Here is a 14,243-nt window from a genome sequence, read left to right as displayed (position 1 = left end):
TCTCATCTGTTAAAAAATATAACCGTTAGTTTCAGTTACTACATCTGCCCTTGAGTCCCTCTGCCAATTTTTGTTTTATAATTATATTTTCCAATTAAAAAAAATGTTTATCGTCTCTGTTGCTGTGTGAAAGACCCAAACAAACAAGGGAAACTAGCTATGACACTGAAACCACCGAGGCAGATTCCTGCAGTCTGTGTGATTGCAGTACTGGGGCCTGACTATCCAGGAGACATGGTGAAACTGTACAAAATGTGCTATTCAGTGCACAAAATAAAATAAACATAAATTTTCTCTAATCTTCCAGATACAATAATTTTAGGTGTTACTTCTAATAGGAAGTAAAACAAAACATCACACAGAACTGTTATTTTTAAGTTGACTGTATCCCTTTAGCATCTATCTAATTGGGTTCCTGATTCTTAGTTAGAGATAAAGCTTTTTTGTCAAAGACTGAATACTTTCAATTAAGGGTTGAGAGATGCCCCAGTCCACATCCCTGAGTCCTTGAAAGGACACCATCCAATAAAACAGGAAAGACTAGACTTGACATTCCAGATATTATTTTAAACTCTACAGGTCACCTCCCCCATCCTAAGGCCTTGTCTAATGTTGTTGTTTTTTGTTATCCACCAAGTGGCTACATGGACGTAACTGCATCAGTGCAAACCCCTAACAGATGTGGTGCAATGGCGTAAGCACTGATTTGTTCTGATGCTGCTTACATCAGTACACCACACTGACAATAAGGGTTGGTACGAGTGCAGCAACATCAGTGTGGCTACACCAGTGGCTAATAATCCCAGTGTTGACAAGATCCAACATTTTTGCCAGTTAGCTAATTGGGCAGCTGTAACTCCTCTTGAACAGGCAAACAAGAAGTGTTTATGTTGATACCAGAACAGAGAGAATCATCATCCAGGTACAAATATTGATATAAACAAATGTTACATAACATTCATTGACAAGAAAACCACTGGGGAGGGGGGGAGATTAGATGGTGCCTGTACTTAAAAATCAGATAATTTTGATTATTGTTTTTTTCTAACCAAAATTTGTTGTTCAAATATGATTTCACCAACCACTAGTCTCACAAGCCCAGTGTTAGAGTAATGCTCCATTTGAAATATGGGATTATACATTTCAAATGGTATACAGCATTAGATCTACTTCTAACAGTTTTCAAAATAGTGGCTGCAGAAATCAGGCTGGAATTGAAGTTGAAAGAAAGAAGCAAGAATGTAATTGGAATAATGAGATGTTAAGGTCTGGTATGTTGTAAATTGCCAAAGTTGAAAAGACTGACATGTCATTACTTCATATGGCATTATAAGGATAAACACAAGGAAGATTATGAATCACTTTGTGATCTATTGATGAAGAGCGCTGTATAAGACCTCGGTATTATCATCAGGAAACTCAGATTCCCAGTCTTCCTGTGGGGTTTAGCTTAGTTTATCTCCCGGTGGTTTGCAGGGTATTGTACTATGAAGTGGTCATGTAGACTAGGCAAAAATACAGGCCAGGCCATGGACAATTGCCAGCTAGTCAGCATCCCATGTATTCTGGACCAATACATCCTTGCCACTGAATCTTCATTATTAGTAATAACATACAAGAACCCAGATTAGCTCTCAGATCCCAGGCTGAGTCTGCAGGAGCGGCAGTAAGAAAACAAAACAAAACAAAAAAAAACCCGCATGTAAACTGAGCAAATTTTTACTGGAAATCATTGAGAGATGGAAAATGGGACCCTTAGATGCCATTTTAACCATCAGTTTTCAAAAAGGAATGTTTTAAAGAGGTGCATAAATGTGCTTCTTACAATGCACTCAATGGGAATGCCTCCTCTTTGAACTCCAAATATGCAAGCTAGCTGCCTGCTATGCAAATCACAGAGGTCTAGAGACAGGAAACATCCTTTATTCTGTTTGTACAGTGCCTAAAATAGTGGGTCTCTGGGCACTACCACAGTCTATATAAAAAGATTCCAGGACTGTAACTCTGAAGCCTAGAATGTCTGTTGAGTCAGTGTGAAGCAATGGAAATACCTACACGCAGGGCTGAGAGCTCTTTTTGTTTAGAGTATCACCATGTTAAATAATCACTAGGATTCACAGTCTGTTAGCATCCAATTTGTCAGTTCTCAGCCGTTTTTGACTTACACTTATATGACAGCACAGGTGTTTTCACCTAGGCCCATAAAGAAAAGAATGAAGATAGATGTTCTGAGCATTTTCCTCATCCATGTTGTGCATGTATCATCTGTGACATTGCACTCTGTATGATTTTATGGAAGTATGCTGATGAGTGTGAATATAATGTAACTAAAGTATGCTTCATGCAAAAGGTCTCTTGTAAGGTATCATTACAAAGCTTATAGTCTACTGAGTGTGGTCATCCTATTTGTATAAATGTATCACTCTTGTATCTGAAACTAGAAATATGAAATATAACTCTGAGATCCTATTGTAGTTGTGCAAAGTGTGGACAATTAATGGTGGTTTGGAATCTTAGGCTACATCTACACTACAGGGGGGAGTCGATTTAAGATACGCAAATTCAGCTACGTGAATAGCGTAGCTGAATTCGACGTATCGCAGCCGACTTACCCCGCTGTGAGGACCGCGGCAAAATCGACCTCCGCGGCTTCCTGTTGACGGCGCTTACTCCCACCTCCGCTGGTGGAGTAAGAGCATCGATTAGGGGATCGATTGTCGCGTCCCGACGGGATGCGATAAATCGATCCCCGAGAGGTCGATTTCTACCCGCCGATTCAGGCGGGTAGTGTAGACCTAGCCTCAATAGCTCCCATTAACCAGGACCATTGACTGTAGATGGCTCTGTTTTACTTGTAAGTCTTCCTATATACGTTTGTGCTGGCAAGTGGGTAATGAAGTCTTACAGTGACATGTGATCATGTCACCTGAACTGGAATCCATCTTTAACCTGGTGCATTTCCATTGAGAAGGAAGAATGGGAACCCAGAGGGACAAAGGATTCTCGCCTTATGCAAAAGATATATAAGTGGGTGGAACAGAACAAATTAGGTGGCCATCATGAGAAATCCCCTAGCTACCACCTGAGCTGGAACAAGGGCTGTACCAGGGGAAAGGATTGTGTCCAGACTAGGAAGGCGTTCAGTCTGTGAAAGAAACTTATTGAAACATCTCTGAGGGTGAGATTTTATCTGTATTCAGTTTTATTACTGTACTAGTTTGAGACTTGCGTGCTTTATTTTATTTTGCTTGGTAATTCACTTTGTTCTGTCTGTTATTACTTGGAACCACTTAAATCCTACTTTCTGTATTTAATAAAATCACTTTTTATTTATAGACCCAGAGTATGTATTAATGGCGGGGGGGGAAACAACTGTGCATAACTCTCTATCAGTTATAGAGGGCAAACAATTTATGAGTTTACCCTGTATAAAGCTTATACAGGTTAAAACAGATTTAGTTGGAGTTTGGACCCCATTGGGAGTTGGGCATCTGAGGCAAGGTCTACACTACCCGCCTGAATCGGCGGGTAGAAATCGATCCCCTAATCAACGCTCTTACTCTACCAGCGGAGGTGGGAGTAAGCGCCGTCGACAGGAAGCCGCGGAGGTCGATTTTGCCACGGTCCTCACAGCGGGGTAAGTCGGCTGCGATACGTCGAATTCAGCTACGCTATTCACGTAGCTGAATTTGCGTATCTTAAATCGACTCCCCCCTGTAGCGTAGATGTAGCCTTAGCGTTAAAGACAGGAACACTTCTTAAGTTGTTTTCAGTTAAGTCTGCTCCTTTGGGGCAAGTGGTTCAGACCCTGGGGCTGGGTTGGAGCAGACTGGCGTGTCTGGCTCAACAAGACAGGGTGCTGGAGTCCCAAGCTGGCAGGGAAAGCAGAGGCAGAAGTAGTCGTGGCACATCAGTTGGCAGTTCCCAAGGGGGTTTCTGTGATCCAACCTGTTACATCATCATCATCAAAGATTCTCCAGTCAGAACACAGTACACAATGCACATAGCTGCCGGAAATAGGGGGTGGTGGTGAACAAAGGAACCTCTCCCTTTTTTAGAACAGAACCGGCCATGTCCCCCACATCTGAGAACCTACTTGGCAAGTGTATAGTGGGGGGGGGGGACGACCAGCAGGCCTCCCCTTGGCCCCTGACCAGAGCTGGTGGAGTACTTGTGGAGCCCCTTCCCTGCTGGCATGACAGAGGGGCCAAACCCGAGGGAGAAGCATTGGGTCCTGGCACACAGGGTCGCCATGCCATTCAAATTTGGCCCTGATTGATGGCTTCCCCCGGGGGGGGCCTTCCTGCGTCCTGCACAGAAGAAGGGTTAAGGGCCGGCTCAGGCGCTCAGCTGTGTTGTAGGGGAGCAGTGCCTCACAAGCACGTTAGTCCTTGATAGCTGGAGCCAGAAACACACGGCCTGAGCCCAGGGCCTGGAGGGACTGCTTCCTTGGGGAGGGGCTGCCTGCCTGCCTCCCCTGGGAGCGCTTCAGAGCCTGGGGCCGCGCCTCTGAATCATTGAGACAAAGGGGAGACGTGATCTTACAGCCCCGACTCCCCAGCCTGGGCAGCAGCACAGAAGGGGGGGAAGGTGGCGTCTGCTTGATTTCCCTCGGGGCAGCTCCAGCCCCGCTCTCGTTTGGACTCCGCCAACTGCGGTGGCCTGGGGGAGCGGTTCCCTCTCCCAAGGCAGCTCCTTCCCCGGCTTCCTAGGGCTGGGCAACGCGGGGGGCAAAGGACCCCTGCTCCCTCCCTTCGCCCAGCGCTCGGAGAAGGGAGTAGATGCCGCCACGCCCCTGAGCGGTGGGAGGGATTCTCATGCCCCGCCCCCTCCAGAGCAGAGGGCAAAGAATCCGCGTGCCTTTCTGAGGGAGCAGGGGGCGGAAAATCCCCTAAGCCCCGCCCCCTGGGGAAGGGAGAAGGAGGAGCTAGTTATGGTGCTCCCCGCCCTGTGAGTGTGACCTTTCACCCCGCGGTCCTTAGTTACCACGCTGGGCGTCACTAAGGGATTAAACCATTGAAACTCTCAGAATTCCAGGCCAAGCCACTATCGCGCAGGGAGGGGGAGAGAGGCTGCGAGGGCGCAGGGACGCGGGGGGCCCGGCGAGCTGATTCCCCTGCCGGGGAGCAGTCGTTGAGTCCGCCGCCCAGACTCTCTCTCCCTCCTCCGGTTCGGCCTCGCGGTGGTCTCGCCCAGACTCGGCCATAGTGACCGCGGTCGCATCAAGGAAAGATGGTGGCTCCGGCCTCTGTGCCGGTAGCGGCTTCGTGAGTGCGGCACTCGCTCCCCGCCCCGCCCCGCCGGGCGCAGGGACCATGTCGGACTCGGAGGAGGAGAGTCCGGACCGGCAGATCAAGTTAGTGGTGTTGGGGGACGGCACCTCCGGCAAGGTCAGTGCCGGGGCCCGTCTGCCCCCGCTTCTCGCTGCCGGGGCTGCACCCCCCCCGGGATGTTCTCTGTCCCCTCCCGCCGCGGAATGTCCCCCGGGTGCGGGCCCCGCCCCCGCACCGGACCCGCCTACTTCGCCCCCCAGCTGGCCCCGACTCAGCGCGTGCGGCTCGTGTAGCTCAAACAGCCACGCCCCTGCCCCCGTCACTAGTGTCTGTCGCGCCTGTCGTTGTCGCCGTATCTGGCCAGTGACTGACCGGCGATGATCGGTGGCTGCCGGACCAGCAGTTGTCCCTAGCCACGTCCCCGGGAGACCAACGATCTCCGGCCGGGTCTCCAGAGACCTCTGGGGGCAGCGAATGGCAGAGATGAGGGTTCCCCGCTGTCAGACAGCGCAGCCCCCCAAGAAAGACAGTGGCCAACCCCATCTGTCCTGTGGGACGTAAGGAGCAGTGGCTCCGAGCAGCCTCCTACACCCTCCCTCCCACCCGCTGGCAATCGGCACCCAAACTCTGGCAAGGTCCCTGGGGCGTCCTGCCACTCTCTGAAGCGGGAAACTAGGAATTCTAGACTGGCTTAACTTCAAGTATAAAAGTCCTTAATAAAGGTAAAAGCTAATAATACAATCACTATAGGCCGTTGTGGTGTTTATTTTGACATTAAAGCCAATTTATCCTATATTGTTCCCATACTTTCAGTATGTTGCACACTTTGTGTTGGCAAGGTATAGTAACATCATAGAAGTTGTTGGGGGAAGCGGCAGGTTTTGGCATCTGGACAGGCATTGGGAAGGGATTTGGGGTTCTGGCAAGGCAGAGGGAGGGAATCTGGGGTTCAGGGACAAACATACTAGCTGGATGTTGCTGCCAAAATAATCAACAGTGACCTATGTTGCTATTCAAGTTGTGTTCTTAAGGTTTCAAAAACTACTAGACTACCGACATAAATGAGGCAACTTTATATCTGTCAGAACTATTATTTCAGGCTATGGGAAGTCACCAGTGTGGTGTTTTAATTTTGGTTCACATTTTCAAGGTTTTCTTTCTCTGAAGGTTAGGAATGTAATTAACAAATAACATGGTTACAGAATTGTGGACTACATGAAGTCCATGACCAGTATAGAGCCAAATAAGGCAAAGCACAGGTCACTATGCACCAAAGAAGACAATAAGACCTGATCTTTACTTGCAACAAAAAGTGCTCATAGTGTATGTATTCAGGTTTCAAAGAGGAGTAGCCGTGTTAGTCTGTATCAGTAAAAACAATGAGGAGTCCTTGTGGCATCTTAGAGACTAACAAATTTATTTAGGCATAATCTTTCATGGGATATAACCCACTTCATCAGATGCACGGAGTTGAAAATACAGTAAGCAGGTATAAATATACAGCCCATGAAAAGATGGGAGTTGCCTTACCAAGTGAGGGGGAGGGGGTCAGTGCTAACGAGGCCAATTCAATTAGGGGGGAAGTGGCCCATTCCCAGCAGTTGACAAGAAGGTGTGAGTATCAACAGAGGGAAAATTATTTTTTGTAGTGACCCAGCCACTCCCAGACTTTATTCAGGCCTAATTTGATGGTGTCAAGTTTACTAATTAATTCCAGTTCTGCAGTTTCTCATTGAAGTCTGGACCTATGGGAAGGAGGCCCGTGAGGAATTCCACCTGGATTTCAACAATTTCCACCGCACCATCAACCTTAGCCTGGACCAGTCCACACAAGAGATCCACTATCTTGACACTACAGTACAAATAAGCAATGGTCATATAAACACCACCCTATACCAGAAACCTACTGACCACCATACTACTCCAGCTTTCATCCAGACCACATCACACAATCCATTGTCTACAACCAAGCTCTCAGATACAACCACATTTGTTCCAATCCCTCAGACAGAGACAAACACCTACAGGATCTTTATCAGGCATTCTTAAAACTACAGTTCCCACCTGGTGAAGTGAAGAAAGAGATTGACAGAGCAAGAAGGGTACCCAGACTACAGGACAGGCCCAACAAAGAAAGTAATGGAATGCCACTAGCCATTACCTTCAGCCCCCAACTAAAACGTCTCTAGCACATCATCAAGGATCTACAATCTATCCTGAAGGATGATCCCTCACTCACTCTCACAGACCTCGGGAGACAGGCCAGTCCTGGCTTACAGACAGCCCCCCAACCTGAAGCAAATACCAGCAACTACACACCACACAACAGAAACACTAACTCAGGAACCAACCCCGTTGCCAACTCTGTCCACATATCTATTCAAGGAACACCATCATAGGACCCAACCACATCAGCCACACCATCAAGGGCTCGTTCACCTGCATATCTACCAATGTGATGTATGCCTTCATGTGCCAGCAATGCTCCTCTGTTATGTACATTGGCCAAACCGGACAGTCTCTACTCAAAAGAATAAATGGACACAAATTAGACATCAAGAATTGTAACATTCAAAAACCAGTAGGAGAGCACTTCAATCTCCCTGGACACTTAATAACAGACTTAAGTCACCATTCTTCCACAAAAAAACTTCAAAAACAGACTTCAACGAGAAACTGCAGAATTGTAATTAATTTGCAAACTTGACATCATCAAATTAGGCCTGAATAAAGACTGGGAGTGGCTGGGTCACTACAAAAAATAATTTTCCCTCTGTTGATACTCACCCCTTCTTGTCAACTGCTGGGAATGGGCCACTTCCCCCCTAATTGAATTGGCCTCATTAGCACTGACCCCCCACCTAGAAAGGCAACTCCCATCTTTTTATGTGCTATATATTTATACCTGCTTACTGTGTTTTCCACTCCATGCATCTGATGACGTGGATTATATCCCATGAAAGCTTATGCCCAAATAAATTTGTTAGTCTCTAAGGTGGCACAAGGACTCCTCAGTGTATGTATTATTACACATATTTTGAATGTGTTAATGAGACATACATGATAATCTCCATCATGAATGTGAATTTCAAAAGTACAATTTCTCCTTTGTTACTAACTTTCTAGTAGGAAATTAAAAGTTCGGACACAGAATAACTGGTCTACATATGATTTCAGGTGAAAAACCAAGACTTCATGTAATTTGCAGGTGTTGGAAAATCTGCTTTCCATTGATAAGTAGGAAAATTCTGTGTGGTGAAAAAGGCATGTGGCTCAATATAGACTTTACTCTTTAATTTAAAGAAAGGAGTATCTAGCTCTAATGGTTGTAAAGAAAACCTTTTATACCATGAAAGTAGTGTTATGTTTGAATCAGTGGACAAATAATTCCAAGTGACAATCTAAGGAGTGTATTATAAATGCTCAAGATAGTTCTAGTCTTTTGCTTTAGCTTTCCCAGTATACAAATCAAACTAAGAAGTCCTTTTCACTACTGCTATTCAGTACCTTACGGCGTGACCTCTTACCGTATCTGAAATTACAAGCATTGGTGCATTTTGATGTTTTTTCCTGGTTGCATCCCTTAATCCTTTGCTGTGCCTGGGAATCGTATGGTTGACATTCAGCTGCCTTTGCCTGAGTGCAGATTACATTGATGGGGGCTGCTTTGCTTTCCTCACACTCAGAGCTTTGGAGCGGAGCTCGGAGCTGGAGCGGAGAGCAGTGGGTTTTTGCCTGGAGCGGAGCCAGAGCGGAGCAATTAAAAAAAGTTGATTGCTCTAAATCCCTGCACTCCCTCCTAGCCTATATAGTGCTATTAGAGAGGCTTCTTTCAGCAATGTTGATGCCTAGAAGGCCCAGTTGCACCTTTGGGCCTTGCAGGAAAATCTTGCAAAAGTAAAAGAGGTCTGACAACCTGAAGGAGGGGGCGGGGGGCGGAAATACAGCCTTGGGGCCAGTTCAGGTGCATTTGGAGACCTCTTAAGACCAAACCATCCCTCTCCTGTGTTGTCACTTGTTCCCCCTAGTTCTTAAAAGAGTGTGTGTATAAGCATAAGTGTCTTTACCCCCACCCAGCCTCCCTCTTGTGTATATTTCTCATCCAGCCTCCTTTGCACACATACTCAGCCCCCATTCACTGTACACATTCCTCTCTCTGCAGGAGCTATGATCTATCTTCAGTCAATGGAGAGGAATGGGAATAGTGGCAGAAGATATATTCTCTCATTCCCTTCTGAGATCCAGAGCTTCATATTTTCCTTTTCTTCCTCCAGGCCACCAATGGCAACACTGGTCTCCTGCCTCTCAAGGAACAATGATTCAGCCAGCTTACAACAAGGCAGCAAACTTGCATGTCTTCTGGTGTCATGCCTGGGAGAGAGGGGGAAGGATTCAAACTCCGTGGAACTGCTGGCAGTAGTTTAAAAACGAAACTGCTCAGACAGCTTCTTGGCAGCTCCAGTCCAGGACAGTGTTTCCATTTCTCTTCCCCAGTAGTGTCCCAATTCATGAGGCAGGGAGCAGTGCTTCACTCCCATTCACCTTTTTAGAAAATTTCATGACAGAGGTGTTGGGGGAAGAAACCTCATGGAAGTCATGGAAAGGTCACGTAGTGTATTTTTTGCTACATAAACATACACAAGAGTGTAGTGGGGGTGCTGAAAGATGAGACCTGGAGGGGAAGGTTGGACAGTGAGCCCACCTAGCACTCCGTGCACAGCAGTGGCATTGAGACCTGTCAGATGGTGTCACAGTGCCACTCAGGTTAGGCCCGCCAACCCCTCCATAGATGGAGATGGAGGGATGGATGGGCTAACCCTGACTGGTGATGTGGCAGGGTGACAAGGGAAATGGGAATGATTCAGGGTAGCTGGGGAGTCTAAATTAGGTTGACTTGAGTGGAAGTGCTGCTCCTGGAGGAGAGGAGTAAGGGTAACAGCATGCTAGAAAGGGAGGAGCGACTGATAGAAATACAAAGACACAGACCAGAAGAAAAACAGTATACTAAAATGGAGAAAATGAAGAAAAGATTAAAATTTAAAAAAAAAATGCTAAGAAAATATTAAAAAGAAAAAAATAGGGAAAACAGTGCACGACCCTAGGAAAAAATGGTGATTAAAAAAGGGTTGGAATGAGTTCGAAAAAAATAAGGAAAACAGATTAAACCAGAAAAGGAGGATTGAGTTAAGCAAAAATAAACAGCAGTATAAAAGAAAAGACTTTATTTTATAGGAAGGAAGAGTAGGGAAAGAAAGACGGGAACAAACTTCAGGAACCAGAGTTTTTGTCAAACCCTTCCCCTCCAGAAACTAAATCAAACTTTTTTTAAATTAGTGACATTAATATAGATTGAAAAAATGGTGTCCGTCTCTGGATGCTTCTTCTACATCTTTCCACACACTCATTGGTTTGCATGTTGAGAAACATGGCAGTAGTGAAACTAACAAAAACCACACTAGTTTTGCTCTGCTGCTGCTCGGGAAAGCTGTCTCTCTCCATGGAACTAAGTTCTGGAGCTATTCATGGACAAGGAGGTCTTGGAAAAATAAAGGTCATGGGGGTGGGTAGAGCAGCAGAAATGTACCATCCCCTTACCTAAAACCCTCTTCCCCTACATCAGCTTCTCAAATGTGCATTGCTCCTGGATCTTTCTGGTGTGTCTATCAAACCCTTCCCCCCCCCCCCCTTTTTTTTTTTTTTTTAATTTTGAATTGACCTGTGGGTGGTGAGACGCTATTTTCAAATTCTACAACCTCAATGATCACCATAATTTCAGACTTCATTATTGTTGATCTCTGAGGAAGTAAATATTGGCTTGCTCATCACATAACTATTTTCAGCCATTAATGAACTGGAATTTCCTTCTCTAGTTAAAAAGTATTTAGCATTTATAGTCTCACTACCCACCTAATACTTTGTATTTCTGTAGCACCTTTCATTTGAAGATCGCAAAGTGCTTTATAAACATTAATTAAATTTCACTCCACCACTATCATGTAGATTACTATCGTAGTCTCCATTTTGCAGATGGAGAAACTATTCAGAGAGCCATATTCAGGCTTGCAAATCTAAATAGTGAAAATAAATAGGTTGTCTGTAAACATTTATCAGCCATTTTTTCCTTTTAAAGGACAGTTTTTCATTGTTGGGTTGCAGTGGAGTAGGAAGGGCAAAAAATCGAAATTATAAAATTATTTGCTGTGTAAACTAGGAATAAGCAAAATTTTAGATCAGTGTGTTTTATAAACTATACTTTCTTCAATGAAAAGTTATCCATATTTGAGTTACTTCATAACCAGTACAAAAATTAAAGCATTTTCTGCCCTACAGTTTCCTGTCATTTTGTGCACCTAAGATTCTTACAATCTGGTGCTGGTGCAGATTGTGGTCCAGTGTGGATTGTTACTATAAATAGAGAGTTGACATGATAAACTGGAAGGGGTGGGGTGAGAGGGGATACAGATTAATTTTTGGATGGTGATAGTGAATTCTCAATGGGTTTGGTAAAGTGGAAACCTTTGATGGAAGACCTTATTGTTGGTTCCAGAGGTAAAAGCCAAAATCCCATTGGCACTTCTGAAAAATTTACCTCCTAGGGAGGAAAAGGCAAGTAGGGCAGCCTTTGGGAAGTTCCTACTCCTGCTCTACAAATACCCACAAAATGGCTGGTAAGAAAGCATGACTGACACTGTATGGATGTCATTGCATATACCGTGACTTGCCATCTAACATTTGACAGCTGGCAACTTTTTTTTCAGACATAGGTTTTTTTGTTTGTTTGTCTGTAAATGAATGTTTGCAGTGGCGTTGTAGCCTTGTTTGTCCCAGGATATGAGAGAGACAAAGTAGTATCTTTTATTAGACCAAGTTCTGTTGTGAAAGAGACAAGCTTTTGAGCTGGAGAGCTTTTTTTCAGGACGATTTATGGACAATTTCCAGCACAGCTGATACAACTAGTTGGTGATTGATCTAAAAATATAAGCAAGCAGTCTTCTCCTCTGCTTCACCCCTTAGGTGAAACTGTATTCTTGTTTTGTAGGGAACTCCCCCCAAATCACTCATTGTTAAAACTGCTGCTTTGGCTTTTAAGCTCTTTGTGGTTCTTATACTTTTATGATTTAATTATATGAATTGCTAATTCAGCACCCCAAGAACTTTAGCTGAAAGGGGAGGGACTGGGCTGCTTAATAAATATTATCAGGCATATATATTAAGACCCAGATTCAGTCAGCCATCCGTATTCAGCAAAGCACTTATGCATATGCTTGTATTTAGGCAAGTGCTTAAATGCTTTGCTGAATTGGGGCCTAAATAGAGAGAGAGTCTATCAACACAATGGTTGGCAGTCATAGTAGAGAGGTCATGGAATGAGACCCAGTCTATGTTACAAAATTGTTCTCTAGATTAATGAAACTTTTTGGATGGGGAAAACCTTGTTTAAAATTGTCACAGAAAATGTTTTTTTTTTTTTTTTTTTTTGAGCTAGATGGCTTTCATCAACCATTGGAATAGAAAATAATTTACCTTGACCACACAGGCCATGGCTGCTGCCAAAATTGTTACCTAAAACCTTTCTCAAGAACCCCTCTAGAGAGCAATTTTAGGATCGTAGGGAGCTTTTGCATTGTGGATGGACCTGAATGGGCATGGAGACAACTTTTCCATGTGTAGAGGACTTGAACTGCTGCTGTCAGTGTTCTTGTGGATAAATACTTGTTCTGTGAATGAATAGAGAACTCCAGTCTTCAGGGCTGGCAATCCTACACCTTTCGTGAGCGCTAACGTTCATTAAAAAAAATTAAAAAAGGAGTTAGTCAATGATTTTCTGCAATAAATTCCTTTGCATTCAGGAGAGTGGAGGAAAGCTATTTAAGAGAACTTTGCCATGCTGTTGATTACTTGTTGCTCTTATTGGTTGGCTGTTAATTGAATGTGGTGTTTATTTTTATTAACACCCCTAGAAACCTTTTGGGAATATCAAGTGTCACAGAGTGATAAAGTTAGTATTTACTGTATCCTTAAAACAGGGGAGGGTTTTCTTATTTATCATGGATTTAAATTAGGATTTTATATTTTCCAAATCTGACCATATTATAGGGTTTATATTTTGTTTTGCATCCCAGGTGCTAGTTGTTATTCACTAATGAAAGGGGAAATTACAAGAGAAAAGTTCCTATTTTGTAATTAAACATTCAGTTTACAGGAAAAGAGGGCCTATATAGTGCACTTCTGCACTTTGTTGATACTTGCCTACATCTGAGATGGTGATAGATTTTTTTTTTTTTTTAAATGATCAAATTCTCAGTGTTAGATTACAAAAATAATGTGAATGAGTTAGCGGTACTCCAATCAAAATTTTTACTGAATTTTATTTTGAATATGTACTTAAAAATAATTGTCAGATAGCTTTGTGGTGGTAGATGGATTCTCATCCTCTGTGATCCTCAACCTTTTCACTGCCAAATGTGGTACAAATGGCATGAATATGTTTGTTTAATTATAGTTTGCTTGTTTTCATTTCTTTTCTTAATTCTCTATGGGCCTGAGTCCACTAGAGTAAATTAAACGATTCCCATTCATTTAATTGGGTTTTGGATCAGGTTTATAAATATCTTCTGTGTTCAAGACACCTATTAATCCCTGACAGTGGTGGGAATATGAATGATACAATCAAGCAACTATTAAGTCTTGTATTATTTCCTTCACAAATAACTTTTCAGTATTTCCCTATTCATGCTTGATTCTTAATTGTGGAGTCCTTTGGTGGTGGTAGTGTATAAATAACATCTCATGAAAAGGGGTACAAGCTGTTGTAGAAAAAGAGCAAGCGTTACAATGCCTCTCTCACTCTTTTTTTTTTTTAACGTTAGTAGTGTAACATGTCTGTTTACAGTAACAGGACTATTTGTATTATTGTAATGTATTGTATGTTAACTGGATATCCTCTACTACTCGTTTTTAATAACACTT

General features: G+C 43.8%; 1 protein-coding gene across 3 annotated transcripts in view; it reads left to right on the top strand.

The window, feature by feature from the left end:
- The first annotated feature begins 5,022 nt into the window (after positions 1 to 5,022).
- Positions 5,023 to 14,243, top strand: part of RAB28 (RAB28, member RAS oncogene family) — a 92,506-nt gene continuing 83,285 nt past the window's right edge. The window contains exon 1 of one of the 3 annotated variants that reach the window (XM_054030677.1): positions 5,023 to 5,390. In XM_054030677.1, coding sequence (XP_053886652.1) covers positions 5,316 to 5,390 — 75 coding nt within the window. In that variant the 5' untranslated portion in view covers positions 5,023 to 5,315. The remainder of the gene's footprint in view (positions 5,391 to 14,243) is intronic. The other 2 variants (XM_054030676.1, XM_054030678.1) reach the window with 2 other exon arrangements.

Source organism: Malaclemys terrapin, chromosome 5 (assembly GCF_027887155.1).
Source record: "Malaclemys terrapin pileata isolate rMalTer1 chromosome 5, rMalTer1.hap1, whole genome shotgun sequence".
Taxonomy (NCBI): Eukaryota; Metazoa; Chordata; order Testudines; family Emydidae; genus Malaclemys; species Malaclemys terrapin.
This window is presented reverse-complemented; position numbering and strand designations above follow the sequence as displayed.